The 26,849-nt window shown below is 43.3% G+C and overlaps 1 protein-coding gene across 6 annotated transcripts in view; it reads left to right on the plus strand.

Moving 5' to 3' along the window:
* Nucleotides 1–707: 707 nt before the first annotated feature.
* RFC4 (replication factor C subunit 4) overlaps nucleotides 708–26,849 on the plus strand; it is a 32,787-nt gene continuing 6,645 nt past the window's right edge. Inside the window, exons 1-5 of one of the 6 annotated variants that reach the window (XM_045502650.1) lie at nucleotides 708–890; nucleotides 1,778–1,918; nucleotides 18,520–18,656; nucleotides 20,229–20,307; nucleotides 25,112–25,191. In XM_045502650.1, the coding sequence (XP_045358606.1) occupies nucleotides 18,532–18,656; nucleotides 20,229–20,307; nucleotides 25,112–25,191 (284 nt within the window). In that variant the 5' untranslated portion in view covers nucleotides 708–890; nucleotides 1,778–1,918; nucleotides 18,520–18,531. Of the gene's footprint in view, nucleotides 891–1,518; nucleotides 1,629–1,777; nucleotides 1,919–16,330; nucleotides 16,768–16,820; nucleotides 16,940–18,386; nucleotides 18,412–18,519; nucleotides 18,657–20,228; nucleotides 20,308–25,111; nucleotides 25,192–26,849 lie in introns of those variants that run through there. The other 5 variants (XM_045502652.1, XM_045502649.1, XM_045502647.1 and 2 more) reach the window with 5 other exon arrangements.

The following is a 26,849-nucleotide window of genomic DNA, read 5'->3' on the forward strand; positions in this document are numbered from 1 at the left end:
CGTAAGTAAGGTGAAAATTTATAACAAAAATTTCAGGAAAAAAAAAAACCTAAAAATTAAATAGGTCTGAAAATAATTCAAAAAAAGTAACTAAAAACTAATTCAAAAACTAAATAAATGTAAAAATATAGAGCTAAAAACTACAAAAAGTTACACTGAAAAAAACTAAAAAAGCTCACAATTACAATAACTGAAAAGAGAAACTATGAAGAACTAAACACTGAGTCTAAAACTAAATATTAAGTAAATAATTCTAAAAGCTAATTCAAAAATACCTGAAGATAAGTAACTGGAAACAAGCTTCGAAAACAAACTGAAAACTACAAAATTAAATAACTGGAAAACTAGCTCAACATAAATGAAAATTACAGTAACTGCTAAAACGAAGAAGCAAATAACTCTAAAATTAATTCTAAAACTAAAAAGTCTACACGTAAATCTCTGTCTACACGGAAGTCAACACGGACCAAACCCTCCCTGAAAGTAAACGGCCTCGGCGATCAGGGACCAGCGCAGCACCAGGCACTGGCACGGACTCCAGTACAGACCCCGCGCACACGCGGGTGCACGAAGTTGGCTCGGATTCCTGCCGGGCCCCGCGGGCGTCAGTATCGAGTCCGGCGCTCGCGCAGGCGCGCGTGTGGAGCAGCCCCGAGATTCGCGGGCGTCTACAGCGAGTCCCGGAGCCCGCGCAGGCGCGCGTGTATCAGCACCGAGGTTCGAGGGTGTCTGCACGGAGTCCCGCAGCTCGCGCAGGCGCCTGAACAGCCCGAAGGCTACTGCACAGAGTCCCGGCGCTCGCGCAGACGCGTGTGGGACAGCCCCGAGGTTCGCGGGTGTCTGAGCCGAGTCCCCAGGGCTAACGCTGACGCGTGTGAAGCAGCTCCCAGGTTCTCAGCGGCCCTCGCCGGGAGTGTGGCTTCCGCGGGCAGGCCGTGGGCCCTTCCTCAGGCTTCTGGAAGGCGGTCCTATCTCACCCCACCCCCACCCCCAGCGGCAGATCCGCAGGGTCCGAGGCGGCCCCTTGGCTGCTTTCCCGCTGACGGGTGGGCCGGGCCCTCTGCGTCCGCAGCAGGCCGGGCCCGGAATGGAGGCGGCGTGGGGCGGCCAGGCCGAGCGGGGGAGCCGCGGTGTTCTAGAAGCGGTGTCAGTTCTCGGGGGAGGGGGTGCGCAGGCATCCTTCCCTCGCCCGCTCTGCTTTCGCCCGGAAACTAGTCGCGTCCCCCGCAGGGCCGAGCAAGGCAGCGGGCACCTCAGCGCTCTCCTTAGTTGTGTTTGTTGGCCTAAAATTCCAAGAAGAAAGTCAGAGGAGCAACGGCTAACAGATTCGCTGTTGTTCTTTCCTCTTTCACACCCAAACGTTGTCACTGCTGCCTGTGAACGAAAGGGCTGCGTCTCCAGGGGCCGTGGCCTCAGTGCCCCAGACAAAGCCGGGCTGGCGGTGATGGGGGGTTGGGGGAGTTTGTTAGGGGTAGTGGCCGGGGACCCCAGAGCCACCGTCTGGGAGGTCGGGGGTGAGGCCGGGCTCTGAGGCCTCCGGCAGCCATGGAGCACCCAGGGCCTGGGGCTGGCAGGGCTGGGGGACAACGCAGGAACTGGGAGACCAGCCAGTTCCAGCCGCTCCACAGATAAGTGGCACCTGGGGTAAAATGATGACCAGGCACTGTGCCTGCTTTCCTCTCCCTCCTGGGGGCCCTGGGCCGGGGGGAAAGGGACGCTCAGACTGGCACGGAAGATCTCTCACACACTTGGCCACATGTTGACTGCATTATTTCAGGGCCACCTGGGCCATTCCCTGCCTCCAGGAAGGATCTGCCGGAGCCTGGAAGGAGAAAGGATCTTCCCAGCACTTCAGGACCCAGGTAGCACCTCCCTGCTGGGGACTGTCCATGTGGCCTTCTTGCTGGCAATTCCACAGGTAAGGGATGGGGTCCCCACTCTAGTCTAGGGCAGTGTTTTCCTAATGTCTTAAGATACAAAGTTTACATCTTGACAGTGTATTCACAAACACAGATACACCTATTAAAACAAGTTTTACATCAGACATTACCCTCAGATTAGGAGTATGCTTGTCTTGATGAGCACCGAATAATGTATGGAACTGTTGGATCACTATAAACTAATAAAGCACTGTATGTCAACTACACTGGCATTAAAATTAAAAAATGAATAATTAAATTTAAATGAAAAAACACATTACCCTCAGCATGAGTGATGCCCTTTAATAGTTTGAATTGTGTAATTTCATTTTTTTTAAGGCTGGTCTACACCCACTGAACGGATATTTTTACCTACTAATGGATTAAAACCCACAGTTAGAAAAGCACCATTATAGGGCATGGCAGAGGAAGAAAGAAAAGAATAAGCAGAAGGAGAATGGTAGGGGCATGGGAAGGGTAGAACAGAGAAAGAAGGCAAGGACAGAGTGCAAAAAGGTGTTTCGTGGAAGGTCACACAGGTGCCTGCCATCATGTCCCTTCCAGGGCATCTGTTCTAAGATACACTACCACCCCACTCTGTGCGTGCCCTTAGGGCATCCTTTTCCATGAGACCCCGGCCTACTTGGTGGCAAGGACAAAATCTTTTTCACTTTGGAAACCCCACACCTCCCAGCAGAGGGAGGCACAGTCTTAGAAAACAGGCCATAGTCAAAGCTTTCCATTTTCCAGGGGAGGAAAATGCCTTGGAGGGTCAGCCAGTCAGTGATTATATAGCATAGTCAAGATTTGCCCAGTGGGTCACAAGTATCAGTTTGTCATCTAAACTGAAGATAATACCCATTTTGGAGAGTTAGAGGATTAGCACTATGTGCATCAGGAACATATACATGTCTGGTACATCATGGAAGCTCAAATAGCACCTGCTATTATTATTTTTTAAATGTTCATCTTGAGAGAGAGAGAAAGAGCGAGTGGGGGAGGCGCAGAGAAAGAGGAAGACAGAGAATCCCAAGCAGGCTCTGCAGCTGTCAGTGCAGAGCCTGACTCAGGGCTCAAACTCACAACCATGAGTAGGGCGCTTAACTGACTGAGCCACCCAGGCGCCCCAGCACCTGCTGTTATTATCGTTAGTAGTGACAAGAGTAAAGAAACGCCACCTCAGGTATGCTCTGTCACTGTCGTTTTGGGGCAGGTTGGCTGCCAATGTCTTCATCCTAGATAAAAATGGAAATCCTCGGGGCGCCTGGGTGGCACAGTCGGTTAAGCGTCCAACTTCAGCCAGGTCACGATCTCGCGGTCCGTGAGTTCGAGCCCCGCGTCAGGCTCTGGGCTGATGGCTCAGAGCCTGGAACCTGTTTCCGATTCTGTGTCTCCCTATCTCTCCGCCCCTCACCCGTTCATGCTCTGTCTCTCTCTGTCCCAAAAATAAATAAACGTTGAAAAATGGAAATCCTCATAGACACATAAGGAAATGACCTTAGAAATAAAACCAGAGGAAATATGTGCATGCATAAGTTAGCAAAAGACTAATTTAAGCATGTAGACTTTAACAGATGTTCAGCTTGGCTATATCAGCATTTTAAGTTGCTGTACATTCTTGAAAAATTAATGGAATGACTTATTTCCCCACTGATTTCAGTCAGTACTGGGGGGAAGACAACCCTCACAGGCTCTAGCTACTCCTAGTCTGTGTGACAAAATAAATGCAAAGAGTACTGTATAGAAATGGATAATATAAATGGGAAAGATGGACCAGAAAAAAATCATGGTGGTAGGAACTCAAGATCGTTCTCCCACAGTCTTCACAACTTAGTTTGTAAATAAAAATGCTTTAGCGAACTTAGTTTTAGTGTTTAATGTTTAAAATACTGAGTTGTTTTACTTTAAAAAAAGTTAAGTTCATCTATTAATAAGCAAATTCAGTACAGAGTTTATACTAATCAGAAAACACTTTTTTGGTTAAGTACAGACATTAACAAAATCCTCGGTTCAATTATTTTGCTCTAAATTTCTCCTTTCCCTCCTTATCCACTAGATGGCGGATCGGAACCACTCTGGATCCTGCCAATGCCCTGGCAGCTCTTTCTGCATCGATTTTAAATGGCCAAACTCTATTTTTGTTTTGTTCCTTCCAGATTTTGCTCTCATCCCAATCGAAAGAAACATAAACTTTGTGAACATTTTAGGACACTCTGTGGCATACAAACAGAGTTATTTTAACTGGGGAGCTGGAGCTGCCTTAAAAAAGCTTCTTGTTCCTTGCCTGAAGGCCTGAGCCAGGGGGATTTGTCCTGTTCCTTTGGAGGAACATTGGATAGTACCGTTGTGGTAACATGAGTGAAAGTACCCAAGCCAGGCACTGGGCTAGGAGTTCCATCTCATTCATTCTTCACAGAGAGACTGTAAGGTGTCACCTCTGTGTTATAAAAGACAACATTAAGAACTTAAGCCACATTGAGGGTAAGTAACTTTGTCCAGAGCTGAGTTTGAGTCTGGAACTCTGAGACCTCAAATATTTTCGCTTAACCACAGTGCTATGCCACCTTCCTGGTGCTGTTACCTGGTGGGTGTTTAACCACGGGCTGATTTCTGCCTCATCTGCCCCACTAGCCACCTAGGTCTCAAAAGAGTCGTCTCAGGATTAGTCTAGGTTGTCAGGCTGAATCAGGACCTTTTGCAAAGTTTTTCTCTGTTAACTAGAGTTTAAAATTGCACACTTAGACTAGTATATCTCTGAAGTGTGTATTTCCTTCCCAAACCAATCTAAGACCAAGAGGAATCAGAGTTACTAATAAGCACCAAGAGAGAACTGGTACCTTTCTTATAAAAACTAAAAAGCTAAGAAAAACAATAATCAGTGTGAAGTCTCAAAATGGTTAATATTTCTTTCAAAGAAAAAATAATATTTACCCGAGCATGCAGTTTTTGCATGTTTCATGACAAAGCTTGTTTCACACTGAAAGAAAAAAAAATCACTCAGAATGAAGCCAATTTTAATTTACACACACACAAATTTAAGTAAGCAAGTATTAAAGGAATAAGGCCACCACACATATAAAGCACTGTATCTATTTATGTGTATATAAATGTTTGTTGTGATCTTTTTTTTCCTCTCATATATCCAGAAAATGTTTCTGTAGTTCTGACTCATTTGGCCCTGGCGTCCTCTCCCACTTATCCACCTACCATGCTATGTTCCCTGTGTGCCTTGATTCTGGGTCCACCCAGCTAGCTCTGTTCCTACGGAAGTAAGGAATGGCAATGAGCCCACCATCCTCCATTCTTCCCCGTGTGCACCAAAAGAGAATGGAAATGAGCCCAAACTATAGAAGCTGGTGGGGAAACACACGTCTTGTTCAGGTGTTGTCCCAGCTACGAGAGTAACACCAGGTCTTGGCCTCCAGTGGCTCCCCACTGCCTGCACCTGCAGAAAAGCCCAACTCCTCAGCCTAATTTTTTTTTCCAGTATATGAAGTTTATTGTCAAATTGGTTTCCATACAACACCCAGTGCTCATCCCAAAAGGTGCCCTCCTCAATACCCATCACCCACCCTCCCCTCCCTCCCACCCCCCATCAACCCTCAGTTCTCAGTTTTAAGAGTCTCTTATGCTTTGTCCTCAGCCTAATATTTGAGGATACCTCCCTCCTCCTTCTCGTGTCCTTCCACTCCATCCATGAATCTTTCAAGCAGGGCTCCAAATCACCACTGAACTTGCTCATTTAGAGGCAGCTCAATGATTTTCAGAGGTTCCTGGGTCCACTCTTCATTCCCCATGCAGCTGGCACAACTTACCCAGCTGCTGCAGTGGGCCTGTGGCCTTCACTTCCTGGCCTCATGCTCAGACTGTGCCAGAACTGGCTCCTTGCCTTCTATCCTGCACACCGTGCTGCCCCTACTAAGCTGTCTGCCGCCATAGCCCTTCACTGGTGGGCCTAAGCTTTCCCCCAGTTTCTTGAGACCTCCCGAGTCGTAGGTGGTCAGGCCACAAGTGAAGAGTTGTCCCAAACCACAGTGCCTGCCTCCTTCCTTGATTTGTCATGCTGCCGTGTCCCACCCATCAAGCTACACTGCACTTCCCCACCCAGCCCCATCTGCGTCCATAACTCCCTCTGGGCCCGAGGCGCCTTCCTCCTGGCTGTCTCCAGAGGCCCTGTCTCCACATCCCTCAGCGGCTGTCAGTGTCCTTGTCACTGGGTGTCCCTGTATGCCTTGCCCAGAGTGTACAAAGTTACACCCAGCAATCCCGGGGGTTAACAGTGGTATAGGAATGAACTGGGGTGATAATGTCGCATGTGTCAGAGCTTTGTAAAGTGCTAGGCAGACATAAGATCCTGGTATTCCTGATCCTGGAACCTCCCTCTCCCTCCCCCATTGCCTGATGCCCCTGAGTCTGCGTTCTGTCCAGGAGTCTCCTGTCCTCTCAGGGACCAGCCCACAGCCCAGCTCCCACTCCTGCACACAGAGCACCGAGGCCCCTCTGAGTTCCTAGAGCCCTGACTGTTGGCGTCATTCTCAGTGGCATTTCATCAGACCCTGTTTGGTGAGCCACACTCAGGACATCTGGCTCTGCTGTGAAAGAGTTGGGTGAAACTGACCCCTTGTTTGCCAGACTGTAAAAGAAGGGGCCAGACAATACCTCTGGACCTGTCTTTCGGTTCTGATGTTTTATGTGTGTAGACTTTTTCCTTCTCTAAACTTTATGCTTTTAATCCCCATCACAACCTAGAGCACAGTGCCAGGCTCACAGACACCCTATAAACGTATTTCTGGGTTGGTAACTGAATAACAGGTTTGTCCTACTGATGAGATAAAGTGATTTTTCACTTTGTGCTTTTTTTTAATTAAAAAAAATTTTAATTTCTTTATTGTTTTCATCATGATAACTGTAGTCTTTAATCCCATCAACTATTTCACCCATCCCCCCACCAGCCTCCCCTCTGGTAAACCATAGGTTTGTTAAAGAATCTGTTTCTTGGTTGTCTCTCTCTCTCTCTCTCTCTCTCTCTTTTTTTCTTTGTTTAATTTCTTAAATTCCACATATGAGTGAGATCATGTGGTATTTGTCTTTTTCTGACTTGCCTCACTTAGCATTATACTCTCTAGCTCTATCCATGTTGTTGTAAATGGCAAGATTTCATTCTTTTTTTTTTTAATGTTTATTTATTTTTGAGAGAGAGAGACAGAGCATGAGTGGGGGAGGGCAGAGAGAGAGGGAGACACAGAATCTGAAGCAGTCTCCAGGCTCCAAGCCGTCAGCACAGAGCCTGATGTGGGGCTCAAACTCATGAACCTTGATCGTGACCTGAGCCAAAGTTGGATGCTTAACTGACTGAGCCACCCAGACGCCCCTAGATTTCATTCTTTTTTATAGCTGAATAATATTCCACTGTATACACATAAACCACCTCTTCTTTATCCATTCATCTGTTGATGGACACTTGGACTGCTTCCATAGTTTGGCTATTTGTAAATAATGCTGCAAGAAACGTAGGGATGCACGTATCCCTTTGAATTAGCGATTTTGCATTTGGGGGGCAAATACCCAGCAGTGCAATTACTGGATTGTGGGGTCCTTCTATTTTTAATTTTTTGAGGAACTCCCATCCTGTTTTATATAGTGGCCACACCAGTTTGCATTCCCACCAACAGTGCACAAGGGTTCCTTTCTCTCCACGTCCTTGCCAACACTTGTTTCTTGTGTTTTTGATTTGAGCCATTCTGACAGATGTGAAGTGATCTCTCATTGTAGTTTTGATTTACTTTTCCCTAATGATAAGTGATGTTGGGCATCCTTTCCTAGGTCCATTGGCTATCTGTATGTCTTCTGTGGAGAAACGTCTGTTAATGTCTTCTGCCCATTTTTTTATTGGATTATTTGTGTTTTGGGTGCTGAGTTGTATCAGTTCCATATATGTTTCACTTTGGACACCCCTAAGTTTATATTTTCTTTCCCCTTCCCATAACTGGAAGAAATGTAGTTAGAATATTGAAGTGTACTTAAAGGCCAGTTAGAATATTGAAGTGTAGTCAAAGGCCATATTCTACAAATGCAGATTCTTGGGCACCAAATGAGAGATTCCGACTCACTAGGTTGGGTGGAAATCTGCGCTTGCAACAAGCCCCTCAAGTGATTCTGAAGCTATAGCCTCTGAGAAATATTACTGTAAGAAGTAAGGATTTTTAGGACAATGCGAAGAGTAGAAATTTCTTCTTTTTGGTGGCAGCAAGTGATGTTTTCTTTCTTTGTGGGAAGAAGGTTGGGAAGTCGTCTTGAAAGATGGAGCCTCGAAGGGAGAGGAGTGCCTACCACTGGCCTGTCTGTGGCAGTTTGAACTTTCAGCAGTGTAGTAGCTAGAACGGCCCCTGTGGCCGCCATCTCTGCCACCATGGCTACTCTTTTCATGACTTTACTGTGCCAACACTAGACGAGCTGAGGGAAGAGGGTGGCTGAGGACAACTGGAAGAGTCATTCTGTTTGGTTGATTCGTGCCTGTCCTATGGGAGATGCTTTCTGCTGGGCATTAACGTAGGTTATGAAGATGTTCACACTCCATGCCCACTCCATGCTCTTGGTCCACTAACCACATGCCTCTTTCCCATGCACCTTCATCCCCAATCTTCCAATGTTTTCTCTTTTCAAGTCCCTGACCAACTGGCCAAGCTATTCACCACTACCCACAAGCCTCTGTGCATCCTTGCCTCAGGCCATTTCTCTGTCTTCACAAAGCAGATGTCTTAATGCACTGCCTGATAACAGCGTGAGGAGGGGATATTCACTGCAGTCCCTGAGGTTCTCCTAAGTGAGGATGCATTACAGTAGCTGCCCATTTTTCTCTTGCACCCACATACCAACTGACCTGTCCATGAACCAAGCTTAGCCTTTTCCCTCCTCTGTCAGCTAGAAATAGGAGCCTTCCAGGTACTCTGTAGAGGGCTGATGTTAAGATGGCCTCCAGGCGTTCACTGTCTTGGGTAGTCCCCTTCCCTTCAGTGTAGGCAAGTCCAGCGACTTGCTTCTAATCAATGGGAATATGGCAAAGATGATGGGAAGTACATGAGCATGTGTACTTAATACACTATAGAAGGTTGTAACACCCATCTTGCAAGGACACTCCCTGTGCCTTGTTTGCTGTGAAGAAGCAAGTGGTCATGTTATGAGCTGCCACATGGGAAGGAACATGTGACAGAGCGCTGAAGGGGGCCTCTGGGTAACAGCCAATTAGAAGCTAAAACCCTGAGTGTGGCAGTCTGCAAGGACTCTGACAATAACCATACGGGGCTGGAAGCGAATCTCTCCTCAGTTGGTGCTCAGGTAATGACCACAGCCCCAGACAATGCCTTGATTGCAGCTTTGTGAAAACCTGAAGAATAGGACCCAGGTAAGTCATGCCCCAAATGCTGACCCACAAAAACTGAAATAATAAATATGTATTGTCTTAAGCTGCTAAGTTTGTGGTAATACTGTTAGCGCAGCAATAGAAAACTAATACACAGCCGGAAATGTGAGCTGAGAGGCACTGGTTCAGAATGGTAGGTGACATGGGAGCCTGGGTCACTTGCTCATGCAGGCTTCCTGTATTGTCTGGTGCCGCACATGGCTGTTCCCAGACTTACCACTTCCAGCTTGTGATGGAACGCTGCTGGTTCCTCCCAACCTCGGTGAATTTGACAGAATGCAGCTCCTGATAGATAAATCTGGACACTTGGTCATTTCATGTCCCATGGTTAGGTGCTTAATCTATACCAGGGCTCACTAGCACATGGGAATCTCTTTTCCAAACGATTCTCTGCTGCAGATGGCACAGGCTTGTATCAGGACCCTGGGGCTTTACGTTGTCATTCTGCTCTTCTCCACATGACCTGTTTTCTCACCACAGATAATTCAGACACCACAGGGTCTATGTGGCTTATAGCCCACTGATTGTACTGCCCCGGCGGCAGGGATGCTTGCACCTCAGCCTGGATCTGCTGCAAAACCCTTTCCTGCTGGCAAGTTTCCTTGTCACTGAGTAAATGAGAGCAGTTATTTCTAAATATGGAATATGCTGCCTCCAGAAACCAAGAGGACTGCCAGGCATTGTGCTTTCTTTTTAGTTGCATGAGATGTGAGGTACTAATTTGTCCTAATTTGATGGGGATGGGAGAATATGGCCCAGCTTGCACCAAACCGCTGGATCCCTAAGAACTTCGCCGATGGGGTGATCCCCTGAATCTTCATTTAGCTTTTCTTTCTGTCCTCTGGCTTGCATAGGTCTTACCCCGTCCTCCAGTATATTGGCCACTTCTTGCTCATCTGATCATTAATATCATAGATGAATGTGGTCTTTGCAGAATGTCCAGGTGGTCCAGGCCCTTAAGGCTATATTATGCGAGAGGGCAGACTTAACATATATCAAAGGCAACACTGTGAATTTATACCATGTCCTGTGCCATGTGAATGTGAACTCCTCTGATCATCCTTCTTAATGAGGATTGAAAAGAATACATGTATGAGATTGATGGCTGTTTACTATGTATCCAAGTCCATTTAAATCTGATCTAGCAAAGATACCCTATCTGGCTCAAAGCTGCAATGGGAGGCTACTACTTGGTTGAGTTTATGGTAACCCACTGTTATCCTCCAGGATACATTTAGTGTTTGTGGGGGACATACTCATGAATGGAAAAGGCCTATGATAAGGACCATTCCTGCCTACTTCACGTATTTAAGGGTAGCACTAGTATTTGTCGTATCCCTTCATATGGTATGGGTTTTGATTTACTGTCTTGGCTGGGAAGGGTACACTTGTTTACCGGGGTTCTACTTGGCATTCTCCACTATGATAGCCCTTACACCACAGTCCAAGGAGCCAGTGTGGGTTCTGGCAATTCCTAAGCATGGCCATTCCATTGTTTGGGGAACCAGGGAAATTACCAGCAGATGAGTGTGTGGAGTGGGTGGACCTACCATGAACCAGACCTGGGTAAGAACTCCATTTATTACACTACCCCTTATGCACCCTACTCCAACAGGGGAATTACAAGGATGGTTTGGGTTCCTGGGTCTCTCAACTCAGACCATGCATCCAGTAGACCTGAAAGGCTTTGTATTCCTATGTCTTTCAGGGTAGTTATATGAGTAAATGGGTTTGGAGAAGGGCTAAGGAAATCATTATATTTTTGCCATGGTATTTGCAGGGTCCTCTTTTGTGAGCTTCTGTCAGTAAGTGGGATTTAGGTTGGAAAACTGGTCAGGTCTGGAAACAGAGAAAGTGACCAAGACTTTTGATGGTCATGACTGTGGTTCGCCTCCTGATAATACGTTGGATTTATTTTGGTTCTATAGGTTGAGCAATACTCTCATTTGCTATTCATCTATCACGTCTCTCAGGATGCTATGCTGTGTTAACCACCTCCCCTGCTCTCTGTGACTCAGACCTCTCTGACTGCCTCTGACATTGTCACTCTGATAACTTGCTTTTGAGAGTTAAGTATTGCCATCTGGGTTCTATTTTGGAATTCTGTTGTCCCCATTGCTATCAGAAAACCCGGTTCTGTCCCCACATTTCCTACCAGTGGTCTTGGCCTACAGGGGACAGTCCACCATCAAGCTTCTTAACAATACTGAAGCCCCCTCAATCAGCACATCCCTTGTCACTTTGAAGAACACTTTATCCTGAGAACAGAGGAGGCTAATCGCTTTTTGGCCTTACATAGTATATCCCAATCAAGTGTCTTGACTTCTTTCCCTACTGCTTGCCACTGCAGGCCAGGATTCCTACTTAGTGTGAGTGATTGCTTTTTCCACATTTCCAAGGGACAACCAAATGCTGTCACCTGGATTCTTTGCCTAGCTATTAAATACTATGCCACAGGTTTTTCTCCCTTTTCCATCCAGTGCAGCCCCATATATTCTCTCCTGCTTGCTCAGCTGGATTGTGTCACCCATCCAGCCAGCTTTTTCAGTAGGTAGTCCTTTTCTACCATTAGCTGACCCAGCATTCTTCATCCTGGCTATAGCTCTGGTGGTCAGGAGTGGAGAGTGGGGTAGACCATTGAGGGGTAAGGGAAGATATGTGTTGTGTTACAAGGCAGAAACCTCTATGTCATCAAGCTTCAGCCTTTAACTGAAGAATGTGCTACCTCTGTTATCAACAGCATTCAAGGGAATATGGAAATTTAAGACTTTCAAATGCATCATCCCAGATGACCCCATTTCAAGTCTCAGCATCCCATTTTTTCCCAATCAGGACCTTGACCTTGATGTGGGAGACTAAATGGAGTTGAAAACTTAACCTCCTCTGGAACTCCTACTCCTATAATTTAGTTTTGGGGTCTGGCCCACAGAACTTGTGTGTGTGTGTGTGAGAGAGCCCAAGTGAGTGGGGGAGGGGCAGAGAGAGAGAATCCCCAGCAGGCTCTGCGTTGTAAGTATAGAGCCCAACTCAGGGTTCCACCTCGCAAATCATGAGATCATGGCCTGGGCTGAAATCAAGATTCAGACACTTAACCCCTTAACCACCTGAGCCACCCAGATACCCCGCCACAGATTTTTAATTTTATTTTTTGCCCTCTGGCTGTAGGATATGTGATCGCTTTATATGTTGCCGATTACCCTCTGGCTTTCACACCTGGTCTGGTACTAGCAATGAATCACCCTCAGCCTTTGTCTTGTTTTAATTAATAAGCCCTCCCTTCCCCCAAATGGCCATCCAATTCCAAAATTCATATAATTACTATTTCCTAAAATCCCTAAGATATTGCATCTGTCAGTGTACTCGTTTCCAAAGGGATCCCATTCTAGTTTGCCACCGTTGAAAGTTTTAACAATTGCCATAGCATTCCAGGGGCTATCAGTGCTCCATTATCACCAAGGATAGGTTCTCATTACCAGCAGGCTGGCAGGTGACCCAACTACAAAATTACATCTTAGAGTCTTTTTCTAGGACTACTACTTATATGTACCATCATGAGTTGAATTTATAGGAAACAGATTCTGAGATCTGAATGGAGGTTTTTTATTGGTTGGTACTCTTGGGAAAATACCTGAGAGGGCTCAGGGAAGCAAGACTGGGCAAAAATACTGTGGTGCAAGTGCAATAGAGATCTGGAGCTGGGACAGTCCATGAGCTGTGCCACCCCAAGGCAAAGAGGTTAAGTTTCTCTCCTCCTCCTAGACTAGTCCTTGAAGGTGGGCTACCCCCAAGGAAATGTGATTTTGGCCACAGTGGCTCTGGTGGCTGAGCACAATTTCTAGAAAGGACTCAGCTGAGAGCTGTCAGCTCTCGACAGTCCCAACAGCTGGGGAAGTGAGTGTCTCAGCCCTAAAAGGTAGCACACCAGAGCACCCACTACACCTACATTTCCTGTTTTCAAAATTGACACTGTCATTCACTATTTAATCCTTCTCATTCTTAACAGCAATCTTCTTTTATTTTCCACCCCAGTCATCTTTTTCTAGAGGGCCCATAAAACATAATCCTTGTCTGTTTCAAAAGGTAACACACTAAGTAGAGTTGTACTCAACTTTTAAAAGCCCTCTTTTGGGGAGGCTGAGTGGCTCAGTCGGTTGAGCCTCCGACTTTGGCTCAAGTCATGATCTCATGGCTCATTAGTTCAAGTCCCACGTTGGGCTCTGTGCTGACAGCTCAGAACCCGGAGCCCACTTTGGATTCTGTGTGTGTGTCTCTCTCTCTGCCCTCCCCCGTTTGCACTATCTGAAACATAACTAAACATTTTTTAAAAAGCCCTCTTTTAACATTAAAAACTTCACAAATCTCCACATAATACCATAATGGTAAATGAATGGCTATTTTTAAAAAAGCAAAAGCTATTATAAATTTATTAACTGGTTTAATCACATGAACACCCAGGTATACTACAAACAAAGTAGTATGTAATTATATAAAGACTTTTCTTGTTCTGGTGACAGAGACAGTGCATGGCGGCCACATAAAATTATGAAATGCTAGGGACACCTGGGTGGCTCAGTCAGTTAAGCGTCTGACTCTGTTTTGGCTCAGGTCATGATTTCACAGTTGGTGGGTTCAAGCCCCACGTTGGGCTCTGCACTGACAGTGTAGAGCCTGCTTGGGATTCTCTCTCTCCCCCTCCCTCTCTGCCCCTCCTGAACATGATCTCTCTCAAAATAAATAAATAAATAAACTTGAAAAAATCCGTCTATTCTAAAAAAAAAAAAAAAAGATTATGAAATACCTAGGTTAGGATGCTACCTATAGCTGTGTTCAGGAATGAAATGGTTGTCTAAGAAGGCAAGTGAGGTTGAAATCTGGCCCAGCCTCTAATCACCAAGTTTTTCACTCCATTAAGGGGCTGAATATACCAGAGGAATGGGGCACATTTTTTAAAACCAATTGCCCAAGCATGCTATCATTCAGGTCTCTCTTTTCTACTTATGATAATGGCATCTCTGTGTCAGCCCTGACCCTGCCCAGTAACTAATTATAAGTCTTAACTCTGGAGTCAGACAGTCCTAGATGTGGATTCTGGCTTTCTTGCTTATTTGCTGTTAACCTTATCCATCTAAGCCTTGGTTTTCTTATCTATAAAATGGGGGTATATCTCCCTCTGTGTGGTTGTGGTGTTTGTTCAGGTAGCAACTGAATACCACCTACCTTTACAGATCTTTAGCAACTTTATTATAGAGGTATAATTTACATACAATAAAACGTACATACATTAAGTGTACATTTTCATGGGTCCTGACATTGTAAACCAGTGACCGGAGAGGTTACCTGTGTGTTTTTTATACTCTCCAGGAAGTGTACCAGGCCCTGTGAGAGTTAGAAAGTAGTATAAAGGATACTTAATCTGGTTAGCCCCTTGATTAGGTTAGGCTTGGGATATATGTACTCAGAGCCCCATGCTTCCTCTTCCTAACACACATTACACACAACCCACGTCACCCTCCTAGGCTGTAAAGCTACTTGAAGGCAAAGACCTTCTACCTTGTTTCCTGATGTACCCCCACCACCTAGAAGTGTCTAGGCACTTTGTAAGCACTAGTTAAAATACAAATGAATAAACGCGTAAAATTAACAATGAATATCATGTTGAGCTTGTATCAAACAAATTTATACTCATTCATTTAGAGAAGACCCAGATCAACCTTATGAGTTAGGGGAAAGCCCTGCAGCAAAGGTTGCATTTAAAAGGGGTCAGATTTCAGTAAGATGTAGGAAAAATTCAGAGTTAAGAAATGAGTAAAGATAAAGACTTGCCTAGGGTCCATAGGGCATGTGTCATGGTAGGGTTAAACATTATTATCAATCTTCTGATTTTCATTGAGCATCTGCACCACCAGATTTCTGGGCAGGGCTCTGGGATTAGAAGATGATCACAATAGCTGCATGGAAAAGTGCTCCCTCTCACCAACAGCCAGTTACTAATAGAGGTATAAGCCACATGCATTCAAAAGGGCAAAGACCTTGACTTCAGACTTCTGATGTCCCTCCCTTTATTTCAATTTTTTTTTTCTTTTTAATGTTTATTTTTGAGAGAGAGAGAGAGTGCAAGCGGGGAAGGGGCAGAGAGGGACACACCGAAACTGAAGCAGACTCCAGGCTCTGGGCTGTCAGCATAGAGACCCACTCTGGGTCTGAACCCACGAATGGTGAGATCATGACCTGAATCTAAGTACATGCTTAACCGGCTGAGCCACCCAGGCGCCCCACCCCCTTTATTTTTTTTAAAGTTTATTTATTTTGAGAGAGAGAGGGAGAGAGAGCGCTCAAATAGGGGAGGAGCAGAGAGAGAGGGGAGAGAGAAAATCCCAAGCAGGCCACACACTCAGCTTGCAGCCCAATGTGGGGCTCCACAGTTCTCACGAACTGAGATCATGATTTGAGCTGAAACCGAGAGTCCCGGAGGCTTAACGGACTGAGCCGCCCAGGCGTCCCGCTGTCTCCCTTTTAAGCACAAAGTTTGCCAGGCAACCACCAAGGTGGAGTTACAGGGCAGGATAATCAGAGTGCCCTCTTCTGGCCAGGGACCGACTCCACCCTCCCCAATCCCCCTCTTTCCTTGGGGTGAAGTACGTTGCAGGCCAAATTGTGTCCAGGCAGAAACGTCAGTGAGACGCCCCAGGACTACCGATCAAGTCCACGGTGCGGTAGAGGAAAACGGGGCTCCCGAGGCCCTCCGCGGCCCCGTCCGACCCCTCGTGGGAGCCGTCGCAGACCCCTCCCCGCCCACTTTCGCAGAGCATGCCGGGGCCGCCGTGCCCGCGGCTCCTCCCGCCTGGGTCGCTGTTTCCCTTGCCCTGCAGCCTCCAGTCCGAGGAATGCACGGGGACGGCGTGGAACTTAATCTACACCTCTTTGTCACTCTTGCCCAAGTCTGTGCGACCCCCAAAGCGTGTCACTTGTGCAAATAAAACGGGGTAGAAGTTAAGGGCCCCGTCGGCGCGGAGCGCGCGCGGCGAGCCGGAAGTGACGCGCTCCGTGCCCGCGTATTCCCGCCCTGCCCTTCGCCGGCTGTTCCGTGGCGGGAACCCCGGCGACCGTGCAGACGGCGGCTACTGTAAGTGTCACCCGGTCTGGCGGCTCCGGGCCTCCGAGGCCTGATGGCCTCACATTGGGGAACGGAGCTAGAATTTCGCGGCCACCTCGCCCCTTCCCTATCCCCGGGAGCCCCGGGGACGACCCTGCGGCATCCTCGCTCCGGAGACGAGCGGCTGAGAGGCCCAGGCAGTGCCCAGGAGTAGGCGAGCCAGGGATAACGGGCGACCGGCCGGAGAAAATGCAAGGGTGGCCTTCGCTCTCCTCACCTCCAGCGCCCTTGATGCCCCTGTGATGTCTGCCCCCGTCGCTCCCGTTCGCAGAATGGTAGCTCAGTACAGCATCTTTCAGAGCCCTGCTTTGGCTTGTAGTACTGTTTAGTAATTGCTGCAACCTGTGGCAAGGATGGAGGGAATAATCCAGTAACGCTAAAAAGCTAGGCTGTTTACAGGTTTTAACCATTTTTTACCGAGTATTTACTCATATGCCAAGCATAGAGGTATGTGTACACAGAAGTATGCTTTTTCTGTGTATTTCTTTAAAAAAAAAAAGATTAAATTGACATACGATATTAGTTTCAGGTGTACCACAGTGCTTAAACGTTTGTATGCATTGCGAAACTATTGACTACATTCCCTGTGCTGTAGGTTACATCCCGTGGTTCAATTTATTTTCTAACTGGAAGTTTGTGCTTCTTAATCCCCTTCATTCATTCTGCCCCTTCCCTTCTGACAAGCACCGATCTGTTCGCTGAGTCTGGGTTTTTGTTTGTTTTTTTTTTTTTTTAAGATTCCTCATGTAAGTGAAATCTGCAGTATTTGGCTTTCTCTTGTCTTTGGTTAGTAGAACATCCGCAAAGTCTGTCCGTGTTGCCACAAATGGCAAGATTTTTTTTCTTGTTTATGGCTGAGTAACATCATGTGTGTGTATCACATTATCTTTATCCATTTATCCACTGATGAACACTTAAATTGTTTCCATATCTTGGCTGTTATAAATAATGCTGCATTGAACATAGGGGCGCATAGATCTTTTTGAGTACCCAATAGTGGAATTGCTGGATCATATGATACCTCTGTTTTCTAGTACTTTGAGGAAACCCCATACTGGTTTTCATAGTGTCTGCACCAATTTAATTCCCACCAACAGGGCATGAGGGCTGGCACAATTCTTTTATTTACCTTTTATTCTTTTATTAACTGCCTTATGGAGTAGGCCTTAGCTCCTTTTACAGAAGGGGAAGCTGAGTCTCATAAATGGTAATTCAGTCACCAAATACTATGGAGCATCTATCATGTACTAGTTACTGCTCTAGGCCCTGAGCGAGAGCAGTGAAAAAAACAGAATTTTCGGGCAAGCTAACCATGCTCTCTTATCCCTAAAACAGCCTTCTGCTGCCTGTAAGAAAGTATATCTGAATGTTAATAGTGGTTATCTTCTGGGTGAGATTTTTGCATGACTTTTTAGAACAATTCATGCTTTCCCACTTTGTTTTGATTTCTTCAGATGAGCATGTTACTAAGCAAAAGAACTGTTTCCATTTTAACAACAAATTCCCAGACCCGACCCTCCCCACAAAACAGCCTCTTCAGAGTCAGCGGTAATCGTTGGCTCTGCCACTAAAACAGATCTTTGAGTAGAGCTCTAGGCCCAAGAAAAGAAATGAAAGTTCTCATTTGTGGTCCCAACTCCTCATTGCTAAGTCCGTCCCTGGATCTGAGCTAAAGCTAGGCCCCTGACTGAAATGGAAGAGACTGTAGAGGCCCATGCATAGTTTGGCCATTAATGACATCATATTTGTCAAAAAGTGGAATTCAAAAATTTTCATTTATAAATTTATCTTTGTTCTGTAACCCTCAGTATAAATAAATTCTAAGTGTTCTAAGCACTTTGGCCAGTTTTATGGTCCCTTTAGTTCTCAGTACAGTACATTTAGAGGATGCTAGGTCATGAGGTGATGTCCTTTATTTGGTAAGTAATTATTGGAATATTTTGCACAAGGTTAAGCGTGCTTTCACGCCGTATGTCCTCATAATGATTTCAAAAGAGCTTTTCCTTTTCTGTCTTGCACCTGGTCAGGGTGAAGTAACCATGCAGGCTTTTCTAAAAGGCACATCTGTGAGTACTAAACCACCACTGAAGGATCGAGTAGCTGCCACAGCTGGAAGCAGTGGAGAGAACAAGAAAGCCAAACCTGTTCCGTGGGTGGAAAAATAGTAAGAATGCTTGTGGTTTTGTTGAAATAGTTAATATATTACGTCTCTAACCAGTTTTGATCACTTTTTTTTTTTTTTTTTAACTTACGGGGAGAGGGATGATTTGCTTCGTTTAGATGTCCTTAAAAATCACCCAATTAGGTAAGTCATAGAGCCTTGCAGCTGAAACTACTGTAGAATGGTCTAGTTTAATTACTTTATAGATGAACTAAGGTCTTGTGTATAACTCAGATCTGGTTTAGGGATTGAGATACAGCAGAAGAAAACAGCTTCTAGAAGGTGACCATAAGGTCTTGTCAGGAGTTCCATTTAAATCCAAATAATCTGTTCCCCCTTTCATTGCTGATGGGTGGACATTGTTGAGTTTTTGCTTATGCATTTTGGCAAAAACGCTTGAGGTGGCGCTTAAATTTAAATCAGCTAAGTGATATTATGGCAAGTTGTTATAACCCTTGGTGTTATAATAATATAGCCTCAATTATTACCAAAAGTTTGTGGATTAGTTATAGGTCAAATAAGATCCTCCCGTGTTTTATTTGCTACCAACGATGGTTTTTAAAATGGGAGATTTCACATTCGAATCTAGATTTTTAATTTAAAAAATATACTGGAGGGGGGGAAAACTAGGTTTTCAGCTTCTCAGGGGATTAGACAGCACTAGATGCAGATTCTCACTTGACACCATGAGACCTGAGTACTGCTTCTCGTTCTGGCAAGGTCATGTGTTCTTCAATTCGCCATCGTTCTTCTGTTTTCTCTTGCCTTACCTTACACTCTGCCTTCTTTACTCTTGCTTTCTCCCTGGCCCCTGCAGGTATTTGCATATGAAACCCTGGTGTATAACATACACTGGTTTCCCTAGAAAGCATTATCTGACATAAAATTCCCACCCAGCATTGACCTGATTAATTAGAAATGTATAAATCAAGGAAGAGCTTTTAGCCAACTAACTAAGTACAGTACCTAATCTTAGGGTTAGGAGTATAACTTTGTTCCAGTTTCTCTTAAAATCACTACTGATGTAAGATGAAAATTATATGTTGTTATACTTCATTTTGGTTAAACTTGTTATTTTGTTAGCCCTCAGTCAAGTGAATAGGTATGCATTTTCTGCACAGTTAGGTGATGGATGAAATTGGTATTAACCAATTAACTATGTTAACTGTGTATTAACTATATTAACCAAAATAGTTGCTTATTCTGGGTTGCTAAGTAGGTCTCTCTTTTTAGCTTAAGTGCATGATCTTATCAAAATACATTATGTTCTAGGCCATTGTTTACTTTAAATTTTTAACCAGTGGACATTTGTGGTGTAATAAAGCAAAATATTTTTACTTAATTGTTGTAAGTACTCTAGATGCATGCAATGCATGTAAAAGGAAAAGTGATTTCACTCCTTCAGTATATATTAGCTTAAGGTAAATACAAATGGGGCTTCCACCTACTTCCAATTATGAAAGTTTCCCATTTTATCACCAATATATAAGAATTATCATTGGTATTTTAGCAAAAGGAACACTTAAGACATTACTGTGGCTATTATACTAAATAATCTCTGGGGTTTTTTTCCAGTCGCCCAAAATGTGTGGATGAAGTCGCTTTCCAGGAAGAAGTGGTTGCAGTACTGAAAAAGTCTTTAGAAGGAGCTGATGTGAGTAGCAAATGATGTGTCACGTCATTGGGAGATTGCAGATTTAATTTACTTACGCTCTTCCTTCCTTTTATAATTGCCTGCTCCCCTAAAATACTAGCTGTACATACAGTATGCCCTTGATAACTATTTGTACAGTGGATGATTGGTTCAAATATTGATTGAGCATCTCCCATTCTGTCCTGTGGCATTGTTATGTAATACTCAAGTGGAGACCATTGAACGAGACACGCTAGGTTCTTTGGCTCATGAGCTTTTATTTTGGTGGAGAGTGACAGAGAATAAATCTGCAAGCCAAATAAATAAGAGAATTATAGATAATTGTGCTCTGAAGAAGAGTTAGAGATTCTTTGAAACTCTAATTGCTCACCTAATGTTAGGATTTGGTTTGAACTACAACATAAAAAACATGAGTATTTCTGCTTATAGCATTGTGTCTCCTGCTGTGATATGTGAGATTTAAAAAAACTCTTTATGGATGTGAGGGTGATCTGGCTGTAACATCTGTCACCCCATTGATGGCCAGGGTTGATTCGGCTGATCTGGCTGGCTAGGTGGGTGTCCCCTTCCTCCCTCACCGCTCCATGTGTGTCCCTCCCAAAGCTGCGCGCTCAGTTGAAGAGGACAACCTTCCCCGATAGAGGAGGACCGTTCTTTGGTCAAGGGTGTACGAGTAGCTGCACTCCCCTGCCGAAACCTCCAAACAAGCTCTCAAGGTCCATTTGTAAGAGAATATAGGGTAGTCAAGTTTCCAAGACTCCAGACACATCCAAATGAGGTGCTGCATGTGGCAGTCTGCCTTTCTTAAAAAACAAAAAAAAAAAAAACCCAAAAAACCTTTGAATGACTTGCATCTTAGGTTATTCAGGGGCAAGATAACTCCGTAAGAAGAATTAGCAGTTTAAAGTTGTATTACGAACTTCTTTTACTGAGTTCTCAGTAAAAGAAGGGGAACTCAGTAAAAGAAGGGGAAAAGTTGCAGATGAAAGTGGGATGTGGTTTTTACTTTTTTTCCCAAGGAAGAGTTGCTTCCTTCCTCTGTGCCTGGCTACTTTGGATTAGAGGTTCTTTTGGCTTTTGCTGCCATTATTCTCTTCCTGGAATTATACTACAGTAGTACATATTTTGAAAGAAGTTCTATTTCTCAAACTATTTAAAATCTTTGCCAGTTTTTGTTTTGATTTGATCTTGACACAAATGTCTTTACCTTTTAATTTTGGCGTATACAGTTTCTTTTTAATTAAAAAAAATTTTTTTAACGTTTATTCATTTTTGAGAGACAGAGCGTGAGTGGGGGAGGGGCAGAGAGAGAGGGAGACACAGAATCCAAAGCAGGTCCCAGGCTCTGGGCTTGAACCTGCACACTGTGAGATCATGGCCTGAGCTGAAGTCGGATGCTGAACTAAGCCACTCAGACGCCCCTGGTGTATACAATTTTAATTGTATAGTAATAACTACACAGACTGCAGGACAAGTTATATTTTAATTGGTAGTATTCTCAACTCTTTAGGCATATGTAGTGGGATTATGATCCAGTTCTTGACTTTATACCATCTATCTTATAAGGCTGAATTACGAAGTTTCTTTTTTAAACCCTTGTTTAATATTTTATGTTTGTTTTCAGACCAAGTTTTAGAAAACTTAAAGATGAAATATTTTTTTAATAAATGCTTTTATGTTTATTTATTTTTGAGAGAGAGTGCAAGTGGGAAGGGAAAGAGAGGGAGATACAGAATTCGAAGCAGTCTCCAGACTGAGCTATCAGCACAAGCCCAATGTGGGGCTCGAACTCACGGACCATGAGATTATGACCTGAACTCAAGCCAGACACTTAACACTGAACCACCCAGGTGTCCCAAGATGAAATAATTTTTAAATTCTACAGAGTAAAGAAAAACAATCCATACCTTCATTTACTTTAGTGTATGTGCTGCTGAAGTGAGTACTTGTTCCTTCATTTAGATTAGAAGTTATTAAAGTAGAATAACTTTAGAACTTTAGCATAACTTTTTCAGTTTATATATTTATTTTGAAAGAGAGTACGCAGGAGAGGGGCAGAGAGATGGAGAGAGATAATCACAAGCAGGATCCACACCGTTAGCACAGAGCCCCATGTAAAGCTCAGACTCAGAAACTGTGAGATCGTGACCTGAGCCAAAATCAAGAGTCAGTTGCTTAACCGACTATGCCGCCCAGGCACCTCCAGAAATCAATTTTAAGCCCTAATATTCCACATACAGTTCTTGAACGCACCATATATATCACCGTTATGTAATGTAAGGCTTAATAACTTTGCCATGTTTCAAAGAATTTAAGTTATTGTATGTGATAGTTACATGGATGAATTACTATAAATATTGAAGCATGCATGAATCAAAATAATAGTAATGACCTTAAAGGGGCACCTGGGTGGCTCAGTTGGTTGAGCATCCAGCTCTTGATTTCTGCTCAGGTCATGATCTCATGGTTCATAGGATTGAGTCTTGTGTCAGGCTCTGCACTGACAGCACGGAGTCTGCTTGAGATTCTCTTGCATGAGCGCATGCACTCTCTCTCAAAAATAAATAAACATTTAAAAAAATAGTTATAATCTTACAGACGAAGAAGCCCAGGAATATTTTTTTAATAAAATTGACATACCCAAGTTAACTAGCCCAGAGCTACTAGAAGGAACGCAATAATAAGGATTAGAGTGGAAATAAGTAAAATAGAGACTAAAACAAACAAAAACAGTAGAAAAGATCAGTGAAACCAAGAGTTGGTTCTTTGAAAAGATAAACAAAATTGATAGACCTTTAGCCAGACTCTTCAAGAAAAAGACAAGACTCAAAATCAGAAATGAAAGAATAGAGATACCACAGAAATACAAAGAATTATAAGAGAACATGATGGAAAAGTATATACCAACAGATTGGACAACCTAGAAGAAATAGATAAATTCTAAAAACATATAATCTTCCAAAACTGAATCAGGAAGAAATAGAAAATCTGAATAAACCAGTTACTAGTAATGAAGTTGAATTGGTAATCCCAAAACTCCCAGCAGACAAAAGTCCAGGACCAGATGACTTCATAGGTGAATTCAACTAAACATTTAAAGAAGAGGTAATACCTATTCTTCTCAAACTAATCAAAAAAGTAGAAGAGGAAGGAAAACTACCAAATTTGTTCTATGAGGCTAGTATTTTCCTGATTCCAAAACCGGTTAAAATGCTTAGAAGGTTTTTGGTGTTTGTTCTTAAGTAGTGAAACTCATAGCTTGTGTCTTAAGCTATGTTACTAACGTGACAGAAGCAGTCTTCAGTCTATACATTTGTACATCGGTTTATTTATTTGACACATGTTGAGTACAGTACAAGATGCTGAGAACACAGATATGAAGAGAACAAATAAAGTTCTTGACCTTCTTACTCTTACCATCTAGTGAGGTAGACCGGTATTTTACAGTTAAACCCAATCACTAACAATTGTAAGTTACTGTATATAAATAAATAATTACAAAGTGCGTTAAGTGCAAAGACTGATGAGAGAGTAACACAAGAGTTCCAGTTTAGACTGGGTGGTCAGGGAAGGCTTCTGACTTGTAATGCAGTAAGAGTTGGCTAAACAGAATAAAACAGACCCTACCTAGCTCATGGGGGAAGCATAGGCCATAAAGCGCTTAGTTGTTAGAATTCACCGTAAGTTGGAGCCTAGAAGGTGAGAGAGTTGGTGAGCAGATCATGGATGTCCTTGTAGGTATAGGTTGATTTTTGTTTGTCTGGTTTTGTTTTTCTAAGTAGAGTGTGAAGTCAGTGAATAGTTTTTAAGTGGCAAGCAGAGTGGCATCTGATTTGGGTGAAGAATGGATGGGAAGGCCGAGGGTTAGACAAGAGTGGAAACACATGAACTGTGCTGCCTAGTTTCCTATGTGCGGTGATTTCTGTATGTGAAAGGACGTACTGAAGAATGCAGTTTTGTAACAGCTCATTAGATTTTTGTAGATTTATCAGTCTGTACCACAGATTGTGTGCTTGATATGAGCCAAGCTAAGGAGATTTAAGGTATACAAAAAGATAACTAGTGATTTAGTTTAATCCTTTCTTCCTCTATTTAATTCTCCCTGATATATTGGGCATCCCTACACAGTATATAATCATGGTATAGAGTACTACCTAGCACTTAATAAATTTTTTTTTTTTTTTTTTCTCTTGGAACATTATCGAGAGCCCTGATGAGTCTTTTTCATTCCTTTTTCCTCAGTATTAGCCAAATCCAGGTTCTCCTTTGGTCCATTTCCTCTTTGAAGCAACTGACATGTTTATAAAATATAAAATCTTGCCCAATCCTGAGCAAAGGGGTGGGATAGGGCACTGAAAAATGCCTGAGATTCCAGTTTTGGGGTGCCTAGCTGGCTCAGTTGGTGGAGTGTGAGACTCTTGATCTCAGGGTTGGTTGTGAGTTTAAGCCCCATGCTGAGTGTAGATTACCTAAGAAATGTAATCTTTAAAAAAAAAAAAAAAAAAAAAGTTCCTAATTCCAGCTTTGAAAGCTTCACTTAAGTATATTGGGAATAGAGCAGTCATAAATATGGATTCAGCTTAAGATATTAGACATTTTGGAAGAAAGTACAGTATTACCCGAAAAAAGAAAAAGCAGGATTTACAACTGCTAATACTGTGATACTGGTTATATGAAGAAATATTTGTATTCAGATATGTGCACTATTAGGGAAGTCATTGCACTGTTCCATAGACATTTTCAGTCATTTTCATCTATTTGTGCCAGAATACAGTTTTTAAAAAATAAAATTTAACTTCTACAGCTCCCTAATCTCTTGTTTTATGGGCCACCTGGAACTGGAAAAACATCCACTATTCTGGCAGCAGCTAGAGAGCTTTTTGGGTAAGTTCAAATCTCTCTCTTTAAAAAGGCCTTGACACCAAAAATCTCTGCTTTTCTTTCTCTAAAAATTTATATTTGGTTTCTCTGCATGGTTATTGGCTTTGTTTTTATTTCTGTATATTTTTATTCAGTGGGCCCATTTCAAGTTCTTCCCTTCCAATAAATAAGCTTGGCTACATCTTTTGTAATCTTCATTTTGAACCTTATTCAGATGCTGGAATGTACTACAACACAGTAGTGTCATGATTTTTCATCACTTGAACTTTTTCATTATGATTTTTGGAGCCCAGAGAACCTATCCTATCTTTCTTCAATCATGCCAATACTCACCTCAGTCTGTTAGTGGTGTGTTCACATCTATGTCCTTGTGTGATAGAATCTGCTGTGTCTGATGCTACTGACCCACACCACCCCTTCCAGAGTTTGTTCTGGCTCGGGCCTTTCCAGCATTGCCTCTGGAGTAACTAGGCCAGCTCCTTGCCCTCAAGTATCTTGAGTGAGCACAGTATGTGGTAGTTGATGCAGTAGGAGTCCAGGAACACCAGAAAATCTGTGAGCCAATTTCTTAGATTCTTCTTTTTGGATTGACTGTCTTGGCTTAGCCAACCATTTTAGAGCAGCCCTTGGATTTCTCCACAATTTTTGTATCAAGCATAAGGTCAAAGGGTACATCTGAAATCCTACACGTAAAAATAATCAGATGCCTCTGAAAGCACCAAATATGTAGAGATAATTAGTTCTATGTGAATTAATGTGAAGGAACTATGTGAAATGTGAAGGAAGAAAAATGGGGAAGCTGCTGTGAACCTAATATTTTATTTATTTGACAGCAACTTTTGTTTCTCGAGGAAATTATAAAAGTTCTTTGGATTATTCCACAACTCCAGTCCAAACTGAACCGGCCTTAGCAATGTAGTCATAATGAACTTAAGTACTTTATTAGTTTTTTGAGAGGTCAATCCAAATTATATAACTTTTAAAATATCCTCTTAAAAATAATGTCCTTATAGAACTAAAAGAACTTTAATTATGAATTCCACATTTCATAGTATATGTAGTTTTAAAATAGAAAATATATACACAGAGCTTTGTGTGTTTGTGCCCAAAGAAAAATGCCTAGGATCTCATGCTGTTTAGGAAAAATAAAGAGAAGACTAAATCCCAACTCTTTTTTAATGAAAAAATATGTGTATAATGAAAAAGGGGAACCTATTTTCAAAACACTGGTGTGGCAGGGTGTTTTAATTGTTCTTTTAATTTTCTTCTGATTTCTCAGATGGTCCTATGGTGAGCTACTTTTTTTTTAATATTTATTTTCGAGAGAGAGAATTTGAGAGAGAGCACACGTGAGCAGGGGAGGGGCAGGGGACAGAGGATCTGAAGTGCGCTTCTGTGCTGACAGCAGAACCCCAATGCGGGGCTCAAACTCACGAACCAAACCATGAGATCATGACCTGAGCTGAAGTTGGACACTTAACCGACTAAGTCACCCAGGCACCCCTGGTGAACTACCTTTAAGAATTTTTTTAAAAACTCACTTAAGAAAAACTTCATGTATTAATTCAGTAATAGCCCTGATAGAAAGCCACCTTATGGAAATAATCGAAAATATGCTCTATTGCAGCAGTATGTAAAATTGAACATATTTATTTATTTAT

Source organism: Leopardus geoffroyi, chromosome C2 (genome assembly GCF_018350155.1).
Source record: "Leopardus geoffroyi isolate Oge1 chromosome C2, O.geoffroyi_Oge1_pat1.0, whole genome shotgun sequence".
NCBI lineage: Eukaryota > Metazoa > Chordata > Mammalia > Carnivora > Felidae > Leopardus > Leopardus geoffroyi.